This window comes from Hemicordylus capensis, chromosome 1 (genome assembly GCF_027244095.1).
Source record: "Hemicordylus capensis ecotype Gifberg chromosome 1, rHemCap1.1.pri, whole genome shotgun sequence".
Taxonomy (NCBI): domain Eukaryota; kingdom Metazoa; phylum Chordata; class Lepidosauria; order Squamata; family Cordylidae; genus Hemicordylus; species Hemicordylus capensis.
In genome coordinates this window covers 240,614,091-240,636,780 of record NC_069657.1, presented here as the reverse complement: position 1 = coordinate 240,636,780, position 22,690 = coordinate 240,614,091, and the positions used below count along the sequence as shown (strand labels likewise).

Here is a 22,690-nt window from a genome sequence, read left to right as displayed (position 1 = left end):
ACACACGAAAGTCTTGGCACTCAAAACTCATCACTCTTCTTTGATGGATTCTCAAACCAGTTCTTTGGGACTGATGCTGCTGCCAGATTCAAAAGGCTGTGATTTACCTAAGTCGTCAGCTTTTCCTACACACAATTCTGTTTTGCAAGCACCAGGACAGACAGAGGCTAATCCAGGCCTACTCAACTTTGGCCTCCCAGCTGTTTTTGACTACAACTCCCATAAGCCCCAGCCACAGTGGCCAATAGCCAAGGATTATGGGAGTTGTAGCCAACATCTGCAGGAAGGCCCAGCCTGAGCAGGCCTGGGCTAATCCCTTGGTTCCTCCACCTCTATCATTGGGAAGTCAGTCTGCCATGGTCCCAACAAAGGCTAAACACAAAAGGAAGCATAACGACCCTCCTACGAAAGACAGCAAAAAGAAAAAAACTGTCTTCCAGTCTCGCAGAGTCTGTCTTGTTGGGCTTTGTGATTATTTAGCAAAACACCAAGGAAGCTACCACTCCAGTTACAGAGTGCAGAGTTTAGCAGTTGCAGTTATTTAAGTAACACTCATGGAGATCATTGTAGAGTCTAAACCAGGGCTTCTCAACTTTGGCCCGCCTGCAGATGTTGGCTTACAACTCCCATAATCCCTGGCTATTGGCCACTGTGACTGGGGATTATGGGAGTTGTAGTCCAAAACCAGCTGGGGGTGGGGGGGCTAAGTTGAGCAGGCCTGGAACTAAATTGATTTATTGGTGAAATACATTTGGGATAGGAAAGACCTATCCTATCTATCAGCTACATAATGAATAGGTAGGGAGAGAGAGATGTTTCCATCTTCTCTCTAGAAGGTAAGGAAGAGGACTGACTCACTACACGAAGTACTCAAGGAGTCAAAGCAGGGGTCATAGTGGGACAGGTAAGGAGACCCTCACTAGCTACCTCTGCTCCCAATGCCCCTAGTGGTCATTAGGATGGTTGGTGCAAAAGGTCGATGCACTGGAACTGCATCTCCAACATGTCTCCCCTGTCAACAAGAGATCAGAGGAGTCTGACAGGCTGCCTACATCGCCGGCCCCTCTCCCATCCTCAGTAGAAGACAGGGAGGGGGATGTTTTGCATATTCCCTTCGATTCCAACAATGGACTTATCGAAATTGAGAGCCAGTCCTGTTTCTGCCATTCCCACATCGATTCCCTGACTGCCATCGCTCTGACAGATGGGGAGGCAGAAACTTTTGAGAGGGACCATCCTCCATGCTTTAAAGAAGCATGTGACTATGAAGTCTGCCACCAGACTCTCCTTATTACCATCATGCTTATTACCCATCTCACTGTTATTCAGCCAGACACTTTGCACCCTTTCTTTGCACCCTTTCCTTATCTACCTAGACGGAGTTATTGCTCTCGCTCTCATTCATCCTCAGCATTGGATGTTTTTGAGATTCCGTGAGTCCAGATACGTACCAGTATACAATCCTCCCATTTGGACTTGCATCTGCCCCTCACATCTTCTCAAAATGCATGTCTGTGGTGGCTGCCCATCTTCGTAACAAGGGAATTCAGATCTTTCCGTCTATCAACAACTGGCTTCTTGTGGCAGCCTCCAAGGTCTCTCTGTACACCCATATTCTACTACCCTTAGAACATAAGAACAGCCCTGCTGGATCAGGCCCAAGGCCCATCTAGTCCAGCATCCTGTTTCGCACAGTGGCCCACCAGATGCTGCTGGAAGCCACAGACAGGAGTTGAGGGCATGTCCTCTCTCTTGCTGTTACTTCTCTGCAACTGGTACTCAGAGGCATCCTGCCTTTGAGGCTGGAGATGGCCTATAGCCCTCTGACTAGTAGCCATTGATAGACGTCTCCTCCATGAAGTTATCCAAACCCCTCTTAAATCCATCCAGGTTGTTGGCTGTCACCACATCTTGTGGCAGAGAATTCCACAATCTTTTAGACTCCTTACGCCTTCAAGTGAACTACAAGAAGTCCATGCTCACTCCAACAAGATCACTAAAATTCATAGGAGTGCTCCTTGATTCTCAGGCGGAGGCCACCTTTCTTCCTTATCACTGGATATACTCCACCACAGCTCAGATTTTCTTCATTTGAAGAGATCACATGGCTCTCTTCATTCAATGACCTTTGGGTCTAATGGCATCGACCATGGCTTTTCTACCATTAGCACCACTCCAAATGCGTGTCCTACAAAGTTGGTTTTTGACAACTTTCTCACACCTTTACACCACTAGCAACTGATACTCTCTGTTCCTCTATCAGTTCATCACTCTGTGTGCTGGTGGATCTGCCATAGCAATCTTACAGAAGGCAGGCCCTTTTGGCCCTGTTCTTCAGAAGTCATAATTACAACAGATTTACAATTACAACAGATGCTTCCACCTTTGGTAGGGGAGCCTACTGTGGTCCTCTTGTAGTATATGGCCAATGGTCAAAGACAGACGCACAACAGCACATCAATTATCTAGAGCTTCTGGCTGTTCTCAAAGCTTTAAAATCGTTCCAGCACCTCTGCCTAGGAAAGGCAGTTTTCATATTGACAGACATTACCACAGAAAGATCCTATATAAACAAACAGGATGGAACAGACTCCAGAAACCCTCACTCTGGCACTTTGGAATTGGTGCGTGTAACATCACATTCATTTTTCTGTGCTCCATGTTCCAGGGAGAAAAAACACTCTTGCAGACACTCTGAGCAGGCCACAGAGGTCCACTCATGAGTGGAACCTGAAACAGTAAGTGTGTCAGCCATTTGTGTGGCACAACCCACCCTCCAAACTGGTTCAAACACCAGTTGCCAGAACCAGTTCAGCACTCCTAGAGAGCTGAATGGTTCTGTGCACATCCCTACAATGGAGATTCGCAAATCTAACTCTGAAGCCTTTGCTGGACCTACCAGAGGTTGCTTAATATCCATCCATAGACTCTCTTTTTGGATATCTGTCTGACCTATGACCTGGCTAAGAGACCTCATCTACAGTTGCTTCGAGTCCATTCCACCAGGGCTATGGTTGCCACTGCAGCCTTTGGAAGAGGAGTTCCTATAGATGTCATCTGCAAAGCAGCCACATGGTCTTAACCATCCACCTTTATTGAACACTATGCATTGGATCTTAAATCCAAGGTACTTGCCAAGTCTGGTACTTCTGTTCTCAAGTCTGTTTTTCAATAAAGCTGCTTCTCACATCCAGTTGTGTTTGCTTATTATGATCCCATGAATGTGAATATTGCAAGACCACGCAGAAGGTAGGTAGGTTTCTTACCTGTAACTGTAGTTCTTCTAGTGGTTCCTGAATATTCACACAACCCACCAGGCACTGAGCTAGCCGAACGGCGACCTGCGTCCAGCCCAGCTCGGTGGCCCCCTCCAATACGCCTGTGTGCGTGGCCCGGGCTCCAGAGGAGCTCAGAGCGGACTCCCCCTCCCATGCACGGAGAGCCTCCTCGCTCCCATGCCCGGGCCACGGAGAGCCCGGGCGAACTCTTTGACAATTATTTCAGGCAGCTCCGACTGCACGATAGAATGTTTGTTCCTTCCCCTCCCTCTCTGGAGCTTGAGAAAGAGGAAAACATCCTATCAGGCAGCCGACACTGCCTGAAATGAGCTGAGAGCTCGTTCGGGATCTCGGCAGCCCAGGCCACGCCCCCTTGTCACATGCAAAGGGGGTGTGGCCTGGCCTGTCGATTGCCTGAACAATCTCTCCCCTCCTCATTTCAGGCAGCGTTGGCTGCCTGATAGGACGTTTCCCCTTTCTCTCCCTCCAGAGAGGGAAAGGAAGGGAAAAACATTCTATCGGGCAGTCGGAACTGCCTGGAATAATTTGAAGAGTTCACCCGGGCGTGAGAGGGGGGAGTTTGCTCTGGGCTCCTATGGAGCCCGAGCCACGGAGTGGGGCTCGGCGGCCTTTTCCCATTGGCAGCCTGGGTTCTTTGAACCCTTTTGCCCAATGGTGGCTCCGCCCCAGCAACCCACTCTATCTCCCTGCTGCAGCTTTTGCTTCATATTTCTCTGTGGCAGTTGCACAGTCTGAAGTAAGGATGGCACATGCTCCTCACTAATTACTGGGGTTGAGGCTCCCCGCCAAAAGCTCTTAAAGGTAACGCTTTAGAACAGGCATCCCCAAACTGCAGCTCTCCAGATGTTGCTGAACTACAACTCCCAGCATCCCTAGACACAATTTGTAGCATCCCTAGACACAAGTTGTAGTTCAACAACATCTGGAGGGCCGCAGTTTGGGGATGCCTGCTTTAGAAGGTTCCAAAATGAGGTTCTGCACCAGTGCAAAACCCATGGGTTTGGATATCACAGGAACCACACTAGAAGAACTACAGTTACAGTTATGAAACCTGCTTTTCTCTTTGCCCCAGTATATCTACAGATTAAAAAACAAAGTAAAACATCTTCCCTATCTTCAATCTGTGGGTCCCACGAATATCATCGGGGGACAAATAAACAATACTTGAATCCTTATCCAATGTAAACAAATTCAAAATTTGCCTTTTTAACTGAACCAGAGTTATTGAGTTGTTCCTTTTCTCAGTTATTTAGTTTGTAAAGTTCGAAGCACCCAGAGGAGGAAGGAACTGGTTTTTAGACAGCAAAAATGAGGCAATCAGTTTCTGAAACTGAGACAGGCGGTCGCTATGGCAATGAAGCTGCAGGCAGGCTTTGGAGCCTGCGTCATTAATTTCTCCTCATTTGCTGAACTCATTGATCACTCCAAACTGAATGGTTGGAGCGGGGCGGGTGGGGGGAGCTTTAGTTGCATAGCAACGGTCAGGGAAGAAATAAATGTTGTTTGCTCTAGTTACCAGCCCAGCTTCTGTAGAATTCTTTTGTCCTTGGAACCAGGATTCAACTAAATTGCTACATCCTGGACCCCACACTCTTTGGGAAGCAAAAAAGCTGACCTGATGAGCATAGCGTTGAAACTAAAATGAAGCAGACATCTGAACATCAGTGGATTTTAAAAGAGAGTCTCATTCAGCAAAACAGTCTGGCTTCCTGACAGATATGCTGGATTCTTAATTTTGGCATTCTGCCACTGAATATATTATACACATATTGTTTCCCCCCATGTAGTTCTTGGGTCAGAATCCAAAATAAGGGGTCAACAAAGTTCATAGCTAGAGTTTGAATGCCATCCAAAACTTTGGCAGGGACCTAGGCAGCAGCCTCCAAGTACACTGCGAGTTTCAGCAGGATCACTTTTCCTCACAAAAGGAGAGGTTGGAAGCTGAGTAGTAACTACTCAGAAGTCAGCTAAGGCCACCATCACACATAATGGGAAGCCGCAGATCCAACAGACCCACAGTTTGCCCCCATTCCGCCTGCTATGCTCCCCAATGATCCAATCTGGAGTCTGGGAGAGAGGGTGGGGGTGCTAGCTGTACGGGTTTCCTCTTTCTAATCAAGGACAACCATGACGGCCAATCGGGGACAGAGGGAGGGAGGAGCCTCCTACCTTCAACTCTGGTTCCAAGTAGCAGCAGCCTTCAGATAACACAGAGCCACTTTCTAACCAGAGTTTTTGCTGCTGAACCCAAAGAGAAATCAGGGATGACAATTAAGGTTTTGGGTCATTAACCTGGGGACACTTTTGTGCTTTTATCATGGAACCGTGAATTCCCACATTTGGACAACCACAAACCCAAACGTCTGCTTCTGATTTGCCGTGATGTCTGAAGGTGGCCCATGATAATATTTGTTTGTTTTATCAGGAGCTGAACAGTCTCAGATTTCAGGCTTTTCAGCACTGCATCTTACATACTTTTTTAGAAGGTGTATATATACTGCTTTATTTCTCAGATGGGTGTACAAAGGCAGAAAACAAAAGAACATAAAAATAATGTTAAAACAAAGCTAAACAACTAAAAAATAAGAAGAGATCAGTAGACACTGAAGGCAGAATGAAACAAGCTCTTAACATGTCTTTGGAAGGACAATGAAAGGGCAGTGGTCTCTTCTTCCCCTCCCATGACAATAATAGTCCCTGTCTACAGAGGTTGCAGCTCCTTCTCTTGCCCTACTTGCAACTGGTCTCATCTTGTGTACCCTCCAGCACCCTTTCAGCATTAGTATGCAATGCAAACCCAACTGAAACTGACTCCAGTAAACTGGGAAAGACGCAGGCTGCAGTCCTCAGTCTACAAGGCTTTGGAATAGCCTGGCTTTCACACAAGCAAAGCTAAACTCATTAATCAGTGGGTTGATGTGATTCCTTTGTTAATGAATCACCCAGTAAAGATGTGGATGATTAGTCAAATATCAAATAGGCCTTTCTTAGAAGAGAGTGCTTAGAAGCAAACAGCAAATGCATGTCTCTTGTTTCTGGTGGAGTATTTAACTTGCTTTCATAAAGGATAAAACATTTGTCTGAAGTTCTGCAAAAAGAAACCTTTATCTTTAGGAAATGTCTTTAAATTAACTTCTGAGAGGAAGAGGTGACAGCTTACATTTTATAAGTAAACAATTATTGGCATAAAAGCAAGCCAGTTAATAGTATATTAATAACTTAATTCAGGGGTTCCCAGCCTGTGGTACTCCAGATGTTGCTGAACTATAATTCCCATCATGCCCAGCCACCGTTGGGGATGATAGGAGTTGTAGTTCAGCAACATCTGGAGTACCACAGGCTGGGAACCTCTGACCTAATTACATGCATGCTGTTCAAACATTATGGGATTTATTCCTAAATAAATGTACATACAGCAGTGATATAGGAAGATGCTGAAAGGCATCATCTCATACTGCGCGGGAGGAGGCAATGGTAAACCCCTCCTGTATTCTACCAAAGATAATCAGAGGGCTCTGTGGTCACCAGGAGTCGACACCAACCCGACCACACACTTTACCTTTAAAATGTCCATAGGGATTGCAGTCAAAAATGCCTGCTTCAAGAATTTTTTTGTTTTGTTAAAAAGCAGTATTTATTTTATTTATTTATCATATTTATATTCCCCTTACCCGGCAGTGACCGGAAAGAAGTTCCCTCTTTTTGTTGCCTAAAAGACCTTTACTTTACTTTTATTAAAAGTAATGGGATGGGGGGTGGTGGTGGCGGCTGGCTTCTGGGAGGGTGAGAAGGGTGAGGAGTTGAGCATTCTCTTCCTTTTTTACCTTTAGAAGTGAGCTTAGCTTCTTCCTCCCTACTCACCTCTGAGTGAGTGCACACAGCCGCCTCTTGCTTTGCTATAGACTGCAGCAGAGCTATTGAGTCTAGAGAGTATAGCAGAGCAGAAGCCCGTTGTTTAAAAGAAAGCCAACATAGATTTTAAGGAAAGCCTACAGTGTGTAGGCTTAATCTTAAAAACAAAAGAAAGACTGTCTAAGTCAGGAGTGTCAAACTGCAGCCCTCCAGTTGTTGTTAGCCTTCAACTCCCATCATCCCCCGTCACAGTGGACAGTAGCCAGGGATGATGGGAGTTGTAGACCAAGAACAGATGGATGGCCGCAGTTTGACACCCCGGTCCAAGTTGGTCTTCAGGTAGTCCAGGGGTGGAATATCTCTGTATCTCTACTCTGTACACCTTCCTCCCCACCAGCCAGCGTGGTGTAGTGGCTAGAGTGCTGGACTAGGACCAGGGAGACCCGAGTTCAAATCCCCATTCAGTCATGAAAACTAGCTGGGTGACTCTGAGCCAGTCACTTCTCTCTCAGCCTAACCAACTTCACAGGGTTGTTGTGAGGAGAAACCTAAGTATGTAGTAAACCGCTCTGGGCTCCTTGGAGGAAGAGTGGGATATAAAATGTAAAAATAAAAATAAAATATTATCATAAGTCAGTGCTGCCTCAGTCTCTATGTTAAATGAGAGAGATTATTTATTCCTCTCCACGACAGTGATAGAAACATAATACTTCATATATGTGCTTGCTTTTAATTTTAAACAATCCCTGCTTTTAACACTCTCTGCTATTTTTTCTAAGATTTTGAGCCCTTTGGGGACAGGGATCCATCTTATTTATTTATTATTTCTCTGTGTAAACCACCTTGAGACATTTTTGGAAGGGCAGTATAGAAATTGAATGAATGACTAAATAAATGAATAAATAAAAATTTATTCACATTGCGGAATGGATCCTCCTTAGTCCTTAACAGTCCTTTGTTCATCATTTATGACAGGGTATCTTTGGTGATTCCACCATGCCAAAAGTCTCGGTATGCCACCTACTTTGACGTGGCAGTATTACGTTGCCTCCTTCAGCCACATTGGTCTGAGGAAGGCACTCAGTGGTCCCTGATGTATTACCTCCAGCGACTGCGCCATATGTTAGAGGAGAAGCCGGAGAAGCCCCCAGAACCAGAAGTCCCACAGTTGCCAAGGCCACGCAGCAGTTCCATGGTGGCTGCTGCTCCCTCATTGGTGAACACTCACAAAACCCAGGTAAGGAGAACATCAGGTCCCACAAAAATTGGGGACTGTGTGTTCTTTGTTTTAGGTCTTTGGCATTCTGGGAAATGGGAACGCACTTTGAACTTAGAGGATGGGAACCCAATGATTGCTCACAGGTTTCTTTTCCCTGCATCCCACATTTTTAGCCCCTGCTAATTGGGTAAAGCGAAACCTTGTAAAGTTGTGGGTGGCTTATATTTAGCAGAGGGAGTGCAACTGTCCCTGTTTAATCCAGCATAGCATCCCTTTCCATCGCTATTGATGGTCTCCCCCTGTGTTTCGGTTTGGAGTCTGAGCCACTTTCAGACAGGGAACCATCTTCTCATTTATTTTGCTATGTAAACCATTTTGACAACTTTTTGTTGAAAACTGGTAAATAAATATTGGCCCACATGTTGTGTAGTCTAACGTGGGTGGTGGTGATCCATCTGTGCTACTGTAGGCTGGCAGTGGATCCATCTGCACTGCTGGGGGCTTCTGGTGACTGTGAGGTGCTGGCAGTGTTGGGCATTTGTTCAGGAGGGCGAATATTCCAAGTAGTCCACCTGGAAACATGTCGCTTGGTGTGTTTCCAGTCTAACTAGTGCTTCTGGAGCATGGGCAGGCTACTTAGAGTATTTCCCTTCTTATGCCCAATACTGCTGATGCTTCATCAGACGCCCGCAACTATGTGGGTGGATTCACCACCTGCCTGGAGCAGGATGTGGTGAATTGCCATCTCCCATGTTAGACTGTGCTACATGCAGGCTGCTGCTATTATTATTATTTCTTGTTTACACAGTCAGACAGGTGTTCTTGACTGGTTTGTTTTATCCAGACATCGAGTCCTTCCCAAGGACCTGGGATGCCAGAGTTTTATTGTCAATTGTTATATTATTATTATTTTACACAGTCAGACAGGTGTTATTGACTGGTTTGTTTTATCCAGACATCGAGTCCTTCCCAAGGACCTGGGATGCCAGAATTTTATTGTCAATGGTTATAGATATCGTCGCAGAATATAGGCTTTTCCCAGTAAATCTGCTTTTTGTAATTGGCTGATGGTGATTTCTGTGGCCCCTATGGTGTTGAGGTGCTCTTCAAGGTCTTTTGGAACTGCACCCAGGGCGCCAATGACCACTGGGATTATTTTGGTCTTTTTCTGCCACAGCCTTTCAATTTCAATTTGTAGATCTTTGTATTTGGTGATTACTATTTTGCACAGTCAGACAGGTGTTATTGACTGGTTTGTTTTATCCAGACATCGAGTCCTTCCCAAGGACCTGGGATGCCAGAATTTTATTGTCAATGTTGTTGTGATTGTGATTATTATTATTATTATTAGCATGTTGCTATATTGTTAGACTTTTGGATTGTTTATAATCCAGGATGTTTGGATGACAGGAGATATTCTTGGATAGCAAATAACTGATTTCCAACTTTTGGAAGGTAATTCCCATTGAAGTTTAGGAAAGTGACATCCTGCAAGTAGTGGGAGAGGGCAGCAAGGAACCAAAAGCCACACTCAAATAATGCCTTTATCAGGACCATCCAAAATAACATAACGTTGTGAACAGCAAGCTTTTGAATTCTTCAGAACTCTTCCTCAGACTGGCTGGTAAAGCAAAAAGTGGTGGAAGGAACCTGGGCATAGTGGCACAGCCCCAAAGTCTGCAGTATTATAGTAAAAGCCATAAGATTTAGTAAAGGAAGAAGAGGAGTTATGCAGACTAAAGTGGATTAGCCTCACTAGGACTCATGTCCAGAAGCACATACAGCTAGTGGGGACCAAGGAACAATAATAACTGTTCTCCCATTTTGAGGAAACATAAAGAGCCTATGAGCATGACACAAGCTAGGAGAGATTTTGCCCAAGCAGCCTCTGTCATCTGGGAGACTGGGAGGCTTCCCAATGTAGCTGTTGCAGACCCGGGTAGCCCAGATCCACTATCCAGGCAAAAAGTGAGGTAGTACAGAAAAAGAGGCCAGCCTACCCCGCTTTCTGGTTGCCTGAAGCACCGGGACTCTGAAATTGGCCACTGGGAGTGGCGGCCATAGATTCCCAAGTGCAGCGTGGCCAGGGAGAGCAGCCCTGGTGCCTTGGTGAGGTTTGCCGCTCCACTGCCCATACAGTGCATTGTGGGATGCAGGAGGACTTCCTCCTCCCAATCCTACTTTGGGCATCCACCACCATGCCGGTTGTGTGGATACACTCCAAAGAGGCACCAATTGTCTGGGGGAAGGTAGGAGCATCTTGCCTTCCCCCCAAGCTCCCTTCCCTCCATTTGGTTGTGTGAACGGCCTCAAAATCTAGCAGTTACTCTGTTAAAAACTAGACACCTTAAGTCTCCAGTACTTTTTAATGTAAAGGAAGTTAAAAAATAGTAGTAATACCTCTAGAACTTCTCGCTGCTCAGGGAAGAGGGGAAACACACAATAACAACCAAGTAGATATTATAGCTGCTTATCTAGCCTCACTGTATGTTTGTTGTCTTACTGGGGGATGTAGGATCTCACAATGAAGTGCAATGAAGAAGAAAAGTCTTTAAGTACCGAAGCTTTTGCCAAAGTGTCCCTAACAAACCTGCGTAGACCAGCAGTTCCAGACCTCTCCTCTGATTTAGGAATGAACATTTTTAAGAAGGTGAGTAGAAATGGAGCAGAGCAGACCACAACAGCGGTGACCACTTGGGCTCCTCAGATGAAACTGTTTGTCAAAAGTGATTAGATACTACCAGCACAAGACATGGAGACAGCCTATCACCTTATCTTTCTTCTTCAGTTGCTGCCTAGGAAAACTGTGGCCCATTGTTTCGCTGATGCTCTTGAGGGACCATCAGAAGCAAAATGTGAGGCAGCAGGGGTGAGAAAGGGGAAAGTATACCACATACACTGTAAACCTACCAGCTGTTTCCTGGGAGACACAAGTCAGGATGCATGCTGAACAGCCACAGTTCAGTGTTTCACTCAGAGACTTTGGGAATCTCTCTGGCTTCCATCATGGTGTGAAGCTTAGGGTCTTGCTTCCTAACACAAGGTTCAAAGGAAGGGATTCCTGAATAAGATCTTAAACAACTGAAGGGGTATGCTAGGGGTTTCCAGGAGTTACAAGGAAGACCATAGCGTTCCTGCCTTTTTCAGTCCATCCCCCAGTTCAAAACTCATTTATTTTACAGATTGGGAGGGGGGGTATTTGTGCAAGCAGTTAACTGTGCTGGTCTGTGATCATAATAAAGGAATTGAATTGAATTGAACTGCATGCAGTTCATTTCTCTTCTCCCCCCCCCTCACCCCACACACACCCGTGCCATTTGCCCTTGCAAAGGAAACTTCCACAAGCTGAAAATCCAAAATTTGTGAGAAGAAAGTTTGTGTAGGTTTGCAGAACAGAACAGAACAAAACAGATACTTTATTGTTGTCATAGACCAATGCATAATAAAACATACATACATAAACATACATACTTGCAGAAACTCAACGAAGTAAATCACACAAATTGCAATGCAATATTAACAGATTAAACCTAAGACGGTTATGGGAAACTCCAGACAGATCTTACTGGTAACCAAAAGGAACAGAGCACCCTCCATTACAATCATAGCACAAGAGTCAGGAATGCAAAACATTACTGAAAACCTAAACAGATGTTACAAATGATATAACAGTACCTAGCCATTTTGTTAATTAGTTCATCATCAAGACTGGACAGTAAATACTTCAGATAGAAGTCATCCACGTGCCCAGGAAAACGTTGCAGCAAAGGGGACACTAATCTTAGGTGGGCCTCCCAATAAAAGTTGCAATATAAGATAGCGTGGGCACTTGTCTCTACTTGACCAGACCCGCAGAAGCAAAGTCAAGCAGAGAGAGGGATGCCTTTAAATCTTCCCTCCATGACAGCAGATGGCAGCGCATTTAGGCGGGCGAGTGTCAAAGCACATCTAAATTTAGGAAAGGTAATTAGACTCAAATAGCTAGCTGGTTTAATGTTAAGCATTTGATCCCCCAAGAAGACATTCTTAGGCAAGGAAGCAACCTCTTCCTGTAGTTCCATATCCATGATACGTTGTTTGATCTCACTCTTGGCTCGATTATATCCCATTTTGATAATCTCATCCTGAGAGAAACCATAATGAGCCAATTTATCAGTAATTTGAGTCTTCCACTTGAATCTGAAACAATCAGTCTTAATAAGGGGGGGGGGGCAGGCTTGCATAATTTACTCGGTTCAGGTTCCAGAATCAAGATGTAATTTATTTATTTTTTAAGTGCTGGTGGGGATTAATTCCTTTCATGTGCCAGTTTGACTGAAAGGAGCATTGTTGCTGCCAGATACATTTCCACTCTGGGTTCCAAAATCAGAGGCAAAAGTGTTTGTATTTGAGCCCCTGGGTGGATTTTTATTTAGTTTTGTTTCTCTTTGTATTCTTGATGTGATTTCCTCTTGACTTCTGCCTGCATTTCTTTCCATGTCCCTCCTGCAGTTTAAGAGTCGCAAAGAGGATCGTGAGCGCAAGGGTTCTATTCCTTTCCACCACACAGGGAAGAAACGGCAGCGAAGGATGGGTGTGCCCTTCTTACTCCACGAAGACCATTTGGATGTGTCACCAACACGGAGCACATTTTCCTTTGGCAGTTTCTCTGGGATTGGTGAAGACCGACGCGGTATTGAGAGAGGAGGGTGGCAAACTACCATCTTAGGTGACCGCAAACACAACCTTGGCAGCAGATCACTTTCCTGCCCCTTTTTCACAGTGTGAAAGCTATAGTGTTGTGTTCCTTTTAAGTACCATCGAAGGTTGTTTGATTAGCTCCAAAGCTTATAATAATTTAAAACTATTAATCCAATTTAATGAGGCTGTTCACATGGGCAGCCAAGCCTAGGCTTGGGCAGCTCAGCCTGGACTTGGCTGACCGTGTGCTGGGATTGATCCCAATCCCGGCCTTGGCCCCAAGCCCAGGAATTTGCCCCAGGCTGTAACCTTGCTATAACGGTGCAAACGTGCTCTTAACTTTAGGTCCAGGGTCATGTGTGTGCATGGGCTGCAGGCAGTCCCCCCACCCACCCACACACACACACAGCCAGGCAGCAAGAGTGCCCGGCTGAGGCACTGCGCTCCTGGCATGGTGCAATGAGGGATGCCAGAGGAAATCATCCTCCAGCTCCCTGCTTTGCCACTTGTCGCAGCACCGCTCATGTGCTGCAGTGAGTGGCAGAGTGAACTGGGGAGGGTTGATTGCGTGCAGGGAGGCAGGCAGGAGTCTGCCTCCCTGCCAGACCTCCCCCGTGCTGACATTTTTTGGTCATGTGCATGACTTCGACAAGTACATTATACAGAATTCAGACTGGTGCTACGAGGGGAGCGGATTTTTGTCAACATCCCCTTCCTTCTGAAGCTCACTGTACAGCCTTCTGGGACATATTTTTAGGGGGCACAGTGGGCTTCAGAGTGAAGGAGAAATTGACAAAAATCCACGCTTCACCAGCACCAGCACTGCATTAGTCTGGATTTCAGGCACTAAGGCAGTTCACACAGTTGAAAACTGGGTAGGAAAAGTGTCCTGCCCAGGTTTGGGAGCTGAGCGTGTTTCCAGTTTTTGATCGTGTGTGAGCAAACAACTGAATAGGTGGGGGGAGTGACTGTGTGCGAGTCAGGAACAGAGTAGGACAGCTTTCCCTCCTACCTTGGTAAATAGCTGGATATGAAAGTTGGGTCCTACCAAATACAGTTCTTGATTGTGTGAACTGTATTAACATTATAATGTTGCTTTCTGCTTGGTCTTAATGTTAGCATTCGCTGATTTCTGCCAAGTGATGACAGAAAGTTTCCCGGCAAGTTCTTTCATCTTATCTTTATAGTCCAGACCTTGAACTTCTTATGTCACCCTTTGGTTGGTGCGAGTTACAAGTGTCTCCTTTGTGCCCAATTCACAGAAAATATGTATTCTCTGCTGCCTGAGGAGGACATCTCCTGTGGGTAATCCTTCCAACATGCTCCAGATGTGGGATTAAGCTAATGAACTGAAAGCCTGGGAAGGAAAGCCTAACCGAGTTTCTGTAGTCTCATGTCCTGCTCCCGAGATAGCCTTCTCTCTTTTCCTTTCCAAGGCCTTTACCTCTCTCCCTCAGTCTATTAATTCTTAGCTTTGTCCTCAGTTCCTTTTATTTTTAATCTCTTTCCTGTTTCTCTCTCCTCGCTATTTTTATTTAACCCCCTTTTTATATCACTATTCACTCCTTCTTTCTATCCCTGGACTCTCCCTCAACCCTTGTCTCCAGGATGCAGGGACAGGGACTGCCAGTTAAGAACATTTTGTTGCCAAAAGGAAGGAACCACTTCAACCCGCTGCCAAAACAGCCCTCGAGTGTGCCAGGCACCACCAGGTCCTTGTTGTCACTGCCCCCGCCATGATCAGAATGGTCCAGAAGAGGGTCCTTCAGGCAATTTAGCCACTGCCTCCGTGGGCTTTTCTTTGCCTTCCCGGTGCGGCTGAGTCCAGCAGAGGACACAGCGGGGCCTACTTGCCCTCCACCCCCAGGCCCGCCTTTCTTGGCTGCTGCCTTGGCGTTCACCATTTTGCTGCCTGGATTTGCACAATGGGGAGGAGCAGGCATGGGCCAGGAACAGCCCACGTGGCCGGCGGTGCCTAGCGGCCAAGATTGGCAGAAGCTAGGCCAGCCGATGGAGTTCCCGTGGCAGCAGCTGCCAATACTAGGAGTGGGAGGAAAGCAGCAGTCAGGGGGCAATCAAGGTCAGAGCAGCTTGTGCCACTTCCCCAAACAACGGAGGTAGCAACAAGGCAACAGGCACTGGGGGCAGCTCCCGCATTACATGGGCAGTAGTGAGACAGGTGGCTGCCACACCGGCCGAGGACATAATTCCTACAGAACCATTGGAACCGGTGAGACCTGGGCCATCTGGCAACCCAACTGGGAACTCTCCCGTAGATTTAATTCAGCCAATGCCCCCAGTCTCTCTTAGGAGCAATCCATTGGGCCCCATAGCACCTGATGTAAATCCCTTGTCCAAGTGAGACCTAAATACTGAGGCCCCACTTGCCTGGCAGACATGGTTTCAAAATATGCAGTCCCAGTCACTAAAGCAGAAATGGTCCTCAAAAGTGGGGAAGCATAAGCACTGAAGGAGGGAGTCTTCCTCATCATCCTCTTCCACTAGCCCAGCCTCCAAAAGATCTAAGCGAAAAAAGAGACATTCTAAGACACTTAGGGCAAACAGGCATAAGCATTCTTCTGAATGATCTGATTATGATTCTCCTGATTCCCATTCAAATGTACCAGGGGACCCCCAAAGGGGCTGATTCAGGGGGTCTAGACCCCAAACCTAACCATCTGGCCATCCACATCCTGCCTCTTGCTCTCAATTAGGAGATCCTGATGCAGAATACGACTCCAAAGAGGATGGGGAATGGTCTGATGACCAAAATGATGATTCATAGGCTACCTCCCAGAGGCTATTTTCTTCAGAGGAGTTTACCCATCTGTTAAATAAGGCTGTTCCTACCCTGGGCTTACAACTCCTTCCAGCCCAAGAGGAACAGTTTCTTCCAAAAATCACACTGGCTTTCCCAAAACAGAAAGTCAGGGACAATAATGTTCCCTTCCTGGAGCTATTTGGAGACACAGTGAAACAAGAACAATCAGCCCTGGCTTCAAACAAAAAGCTAGCCCAACAGCAACCAAATTTTATTCTGTACCACTGGAAGCTGTGGAATTCCTAAAGGGCATGATGCTCCCTAAGGATGGGGACAACTCCTTTAGAGAAGCTTCCAACAAAAGGATTTGAGGCAGCCCTCAGGAGGGCACATGAATCTTCTTCCCTTACTATTTGGTCATCTGCCACAGCCTCTATCATAGCTAGAGCTTCTATGGATGGATGAACTCCTACAGAACCAACCTATTAACCCAACTAGACTAAAGCAAACACAATTGAAAATCCAGAAAGCACAAGCTTTTATAGCTGACGCAACCAGTGATTCCATATGTTTTTCTGCACGCTCCACCTCTGCAAGAGTGGTGGTGCACAGGACCTTGTGGCTAAAACACTGGCAGGTAGACTGGTCCAGATCTAATCTGGCTTCAATGCTATATACAGGGTCAAAACTATTTGGAGAAAAAGCCCTCAAATATGTGTTAATTGAACCTAAGGACAAAAAGAAGGCCCTTCCCTCCCCCCACAGGAGGACAATACAGGAGGCCTTTGGGTTCCCTTTGCCCCTTCAAAACCTCTTACAAGCCCAGGGACAAGGACAATAGGCAACAAATACCCTACTGGAACATACCTTTAAACAAGGACCCCAGAACCGCACCTTCACCAAATAGAGCAGGATGCCTAAGCAACAGCCCTGACTCATGTCCACCCATAGTTGGGGGCCAGTTGTCCAAGCACTTTCATGCCTGGGAAGCCTGCACCTCCGACCTATAGATTCTACAAACTGTTCTTTAAGAATACAGGATAGAAAGAATTCAGAACTCCTCCCCAGGCAGACCCCACTCTCACTCATCAAGCAGACATTTGGGGCTTCTACAGGTGATTCATCACCTTCTGGAAATAGGGGCAATAGTGAAGATACCTCAGGCTCAGTGGGGCGGAGGGGTCTATTTTATTCACTGTACCCCAAAAAGAAAGATCTCTCAGAGCCTTACTAGACTTAAAATTTCTGAACAAATCCATCAGGTGAAGATGGAAACCCTACGCTCTGTAGCATACTCTCTTCATAACTGGGACTACCTAGCCTCGATAGACCTCACTGAGGCATACCTACACATTCCCATCCAACCTGCAAGCCTTCCCTTCCTTTACTTTTACTACAGAGGAATCCATTATCAATACAAGACCCTCCCATTAGGCCTCTCATCGATGCCAAGGGTTTTCACAAAGATTCTGGTGCCTTGGTTAGCTCATCTAAGATTAAAGGGAGTCAGAATCCTGGCCTCCCTAGATGATCTCCTGATAAGGGCTCCAGATCTCCCAGGGACTCAGAGACATGAAAATGACAATACAAACACTGACACAACGTGGCTTCTTTGTCAATGTGACCAAGAGTCATCTGATCCCCACACAGACGATCCAGCACCTGTGGTTCATATTAGACACTGTCATGGACAGATTCCTTCTCCTTAGCCATAGCGCAAAAATGCTATCTGAAAATGTGCCTATTGCCACAAGCTTACTAGTCCCTGTTCTAGTGGACCAAGCCATTTCTCGATTCACCCAGGTTAGTTGTAACCACAGATGCCAGTCTCATGGGTTGGGGAGTCATGGGGATGCCAGTCTCATGGGTTCAGGACAGTCATCACTTCATCTGCGTCTGATGAAAAAGCAAGATACCACTGAGTGTCATGTGCATATCAAGCCAAATCTCCTCATGACCTCTCCCAGCAGCTTCATGTAGATGCTAAACAGCATAGGGGAAAGAACCTTGTGGAACCCCATAGCATAACTGCCAAGGGGTTGAGCAGTAAACCCTCAGCACCACCTTTTAGCAACGGGCGTTGAGGTAGGAGCGGAACCACCTCCAAGCAGTGCCTCTCACACCCAACTCAGATAGCCTATCCAAAAGGATACCATGGTCAATTGTATCGAAAGCCGCTGAGAGATCCAAGAGAATTAACAGGGTTGCACTCCTCCTGTCTCTCTCTCTGCATTGGTCATCCCACAGGGTGACCAAAGCAGTTTCTGTTCCAAGCCAGGCCTGGATAAGTGCCTGGATGCAATAATGAACTGGATGAGGGTGAATAAACTGAGACTCATTCCAGACAAGACTGAAGTACTGTTGGTCGGTGGTTCCTCTGCCTGGGTGAAAAATGTTTAGCCTGTTCCCGATGGGTTTTTGCAGTTACATTGTCCATCCAAATGAGTATGTGTTTGTGCCTGACAAATTGCTTGAAGGCTAATAAAGCCATCCAAATTGCCCTCAACCCTAGCTAGTCCGTCTGTGCCTTGTGCAGCGTGGTGGAGACATTGCACTCCACAACCCATGAGACTGGCATCTGTGGTTACAACTAACCTGGGTGAATCGAGAAATGGCTTCATTCACTAGAACAGGGACTAGTAAGCTTGTGGCGATAGGCACATTTTCAGATAGCATTTTTGTGCTATCATGAAGGAGAAGGAATCTGTCCATGGCAGTGTCTAATATGACCCACAGGTGCTGAAGCCTGATTGAAATGGATCTAGATAGTTACTCACCTAGCTTCACGATGCCAATTCACAAATCAGATCTATCAGTACACCTGGAGAGCCTTCTTGCGTTGGTGCACTAAACATCTTCTTCTTCTTGCTGGAATAGAGGACATCTTGACCCACCCTGTTGGCTTACCCGGATTACTGAGGGCACAGTATTTTCATTTGCACAAGTATATTTGATTTAATTTAATTTATTTATTTATTTATATTTTATATCCCGCTCTTCCTCCAAGGAGCCCAGAGCGGAGTGTTACATACTTAGGTTCCTCCTCACAACAACCCTGTGAAGTAGGTTAGGCTGAGAGAGAAGTGACTGGCCCAGAGTCACCCAGCAAGTCTCATGGCTGAATGGGGATATGAACTCATGTCTCCCCGGTCCTAGTCCAGCACTTGAACCACTGCACTACACTGGCTCCTTCTCTTCTTGGCTGTCTTTTTCTGCTAGTAATGGACTTGGACATTTGAAACTGGGTTGGGCTATCCTTCCCAGGCTTTTACAGCTTTCAGTTCATTAGCATAGTCCTGCCTCTGGAGCATGTGGAAAGGATAACCCACAGGAGATGCCTTCCATTCCAGCAGCAAGAAGAAGCCTTCACAGTAACTAATGCTCTTTTTCCTATGTTTCTATACCATTTTTGGGGGCCAAAAGGCTGCCAATATGACTTAATCAATACAATTTAGAACAGTTGCTGGATTGGGAAACAATTCAATTTTATTCATAAAAGTGCCTCCTTCAGTTCCGGTGTGACAACAAAGATGGCAGCCAGTATACCAGTTTATGGCATCAAAGAGAATATGTTCAATCAGCTGGAAACAATGTCACAATTGTGAAGGTAGAGTGTTAGATGACATTAAGATCTAGATCCAGTGAATCCTAGTGCTTTCCTTTGTCCTCTTAGGGGTGGTTTTTTGTTTTTTTGGCATTCTTGTAAATGAATCCTCAGTTATGAAGTTGTACTGTAAACATATTATATACTTCTTGCCTAGGAAGGTTTACCAGGCGGGGTAGTTCTGATACAGCTACAGAGATGGAGAGCTTGAGCGCTAAGCATTCTCATTCCCACCATACTCTGGTTACTGACCTGCCGGACCACTCCAACAGCCATGGTGAGAATACATTCGAAAATGTTGAGCAAAAGTTGTTCTTCTAGCATAGAAAACTTAAAGAAGCTGAGATGACTTGTTTTTTTATCTGATGGACACTACCACTATTATTAATCTGCTACTACTATCATCAACATTTTTGGCATGGATTACGTTACAGGGGGCTGCTAGTTTATTGTATTTGTTTATTTCAGGTAAGGTTATGTAAGCTAAATATATATTTGTATTAGAATGGTTTATCTGACTTTATATATGTTTGAAGCCTACATGTTTTCTTAGTTGTTTAGGTTAGGAGATTTATTTTTCAGCTCTCCTTGTTTAGGGAGGAGGAATTCTCTAAATAAACTTTCCACTCTCTCGCACTAAATTATAGGCACGAGCATTGCCTCAGAGTTGGGGGAGGAGGGAAGTATATTCAGTCCACTCCATCATCTATCAGCAGGAGCCAAAAGTCTGAGCTCCTCTCTGGGAGTCCACCAGACCTACAAACCCCATCCCTGCTGATCCTCTCATCTTCGTCAGCCCCTGTCTTAAATACAGCCCTACATTTAGGACACTCCTCCCCGCTTCCAGTGTGCTCCTTCTTCTCTGGCCAGGCAAGTGGATTGGCCACCCAATCCCTGGCCTCCAAAGGGGGCTTGTTCTCCAACTCCACCCCCTTCATTAGCCTTTCTGCACCCGTTTGCAGCTGTGGGGCTGGTATCATCGCTATTCCCTCTCCACCATTCTGCTGTGTCTTGGGCGGTACCCGCCCATCCCCCAGCAGCTGTTGCATGCCTCTCTGAGCCCTTCCTGACTTCTGAAAGGTAATTACTGGGGTTGTCCTGGCGTCTGGAGCCCCCTGCTTCTCTCGACATACTTCCGTTTGACTGGGTAAACAACCGTGTCTCACAGAGGAGGGTAGGAAATCCCGACACCAGCCTATTTGGGGATACCATCCCCTGTATTTCATTTTTATTTGGAATCATTAAATTTTTTTGGTGGAGTTATTGCTATTTGCTAAGTATGTGTTTTATTGTTTGAAACCCATTCATCTTATGTGCATATTAGAAGAAAAACATCACTTTTACTGATCTTTCATTTTAAAAAATGTATTCTTTTACACAAACCTCTGTTGAAGAGCATTGTGCTTGAAACACGTTGGGATTTAGATTTTATTACTTGCATCAACAAATTAGTCTCCTGCACTTGTTGGATTTTTGCTCTTTTCTTTATAACAGAACAGAGCAAACCGGTGTATTTCTGTGGATGACTAGCGATTGGGGAGAAATTATATGTTGCTGGACTGCTCAGAGTCTTAGAGCCAGATACTACCACTAAGAAATCTGCTAAAAAGTTCCAAAATTAGGAAACAGTAGTTTTTTCTCTCTAATTGGTCCTTAAGATACTTTATATGTGAACAGTTGGATGAATGATTATGACCATGGCACTGTTGCTAGTGTAAATCTATAATGTTCCAAAGCAGATTGCCTACATTTTAATAACAACTTAATAAGCTCCTATTAAATTCTCACTCTAGAAAGGTTAACACTATCTGTTGTCTTTTCACACAGTACACTCCCAAATTTCCACCATCACAGTAGCTACCTTCAACACCACGCTGGCCTCTTTCAACGTGGGCTATGCAGACTTCTTCAATGAGCACATGCGTAAGCTCTGCAACCAGGTGCCCATACCAGAGATGCCCCATGAGCCCCTGGCATGTGCCAATCTCCCTCGGAGCTTGACAGATTCCTGCATCAACTACAGCTGCCTGGAAGATACAGACCACATAGATGGAACCAGCAACTTTGTCCACAAGAACGGCATGCTGGATCTTTCGGTAAACAGCAGTAAGAAGTCATGCCCAGTTCTGTGCTTGTAGCTGTACAACTGAAATAGAAGTTAACTGATTCATTATTTCCCAATCTTTCTCTTTCTGCATTGCACAGAAATTATTCCAGCCCATTCATGGCCATTTAAAAAATGTAGTCAGCTCTCATGAATGCAACACCCATTTAAATATGGTGTTGCAGTGAAAACAGAGCTCCCTTACAAAGGAAAAAAAACAAAAGAAATAATAGTATTATACTGACAGCGTCTCCTTCCATATTTATAAATTGTCTTGTAGTTGATTTGTTTTTGTTGTCAGTTCATGATTACTCACACTGTGATAGCTCAATCAATCATTTCTTCCACATACTTTTCAGTTATGTAGAAAGTGTGAGGTATGGTGTTATTGACTGGTAAGCAGTTCATATTTCTGGGGTTCATATATTTGAGGCTGTGTTGGTTCTCATATGAAAATTCTCCTTGTGGTCAGACAGATCTACCAAGTGCATTTCTTTCAAACATTATAGCTCTCTGCCGTGAGGAAATGTTTCTCTGCAGATTGAAGAGGCCCTTGATTACATTTGAAGGAGGCATGAATGATCTGCTTCTTCTCCTAAGGAGGCTTGTAATGACAAAGCTTCAAAATATCTGGGCTAAATGATAAGACTTTTGTGAGAGGGAAAATTATTGTCCCTTGAAGAGATGTAAAACATCAGTGTAATCATTTCAACATCGCTTATCACCAACCACATAGCCACAACAAAGCTTATCACCAGCTAATTGTGAAGAATCATGAATGGGAGAGTAAACTCAACATCTTAGAGCACTTTGGGCGAAGCCGGTGATAGTCAAAACCCCACAGCACTGTGTGAATTTGTGGTCAGGGGGTCCTTTTATGCTTACTCTTCCATAACTGCTGCAGCCACTTACACTCTTACTTTTTATGGCAGGTTAGTTCTGTGTCAGCTAAAAGGCAATTCTTTCAGAAACTGACTTGAATTGAATCAACCTTGGCCATAGGGTAAAAAACACCAAAGGCTTGTATGAATGGCACACATAGCCATCCCAATCCATAGCATATAACAGCCTATCTAGTTCAGTATGTCTTTTCTCACAGTGGCTCACCAGATTCCCTGAGAAGTCTCCAACAGGAGCCGAAGGCATGCCCCCTCTCCTGCTGTTGCTCCCC

At 45.5% G+C, this 22,690-nt stretch overlaps 1 protein-coding gene across 11 annotated transcripts in view; it reads left to right on the top strand.

Moving 5' to 3' along the window:
* Positions 1–22,690, top strand: part of LOC128339530 (protein unc-80 homolog) — a 254,357-nt gene that overhangs the window by 46,512 nt on the left and 185,155 nt on the right. For all 11 annotated transcript variants that reach the window (XM_053283625.1, XM_053283624.1, XM_053283622.1 and 8 more), the window contains exons 8-12: positions 8,127–8,388; positions 10,886–11,020; positions 12,862–13,078; positions 19,573–19,692; positions 21,243–21,511. In XM_053283625.1, the coding sequence (XP_053139600.1) occupies positions 8,127–8,388; positions 10,886–11,020; positions 12,862–13,078; positions 19,573–19,692; positions 21,243–21,511 (1,003 nt within the window). The remainder of the gene's footprint in view (positions 1–8,126; positions 8,389–10,885; positions 11,021–12,861; positions 13,079–19,572; positions 19,693–21,242; positions 21,512–22,690) is intronic.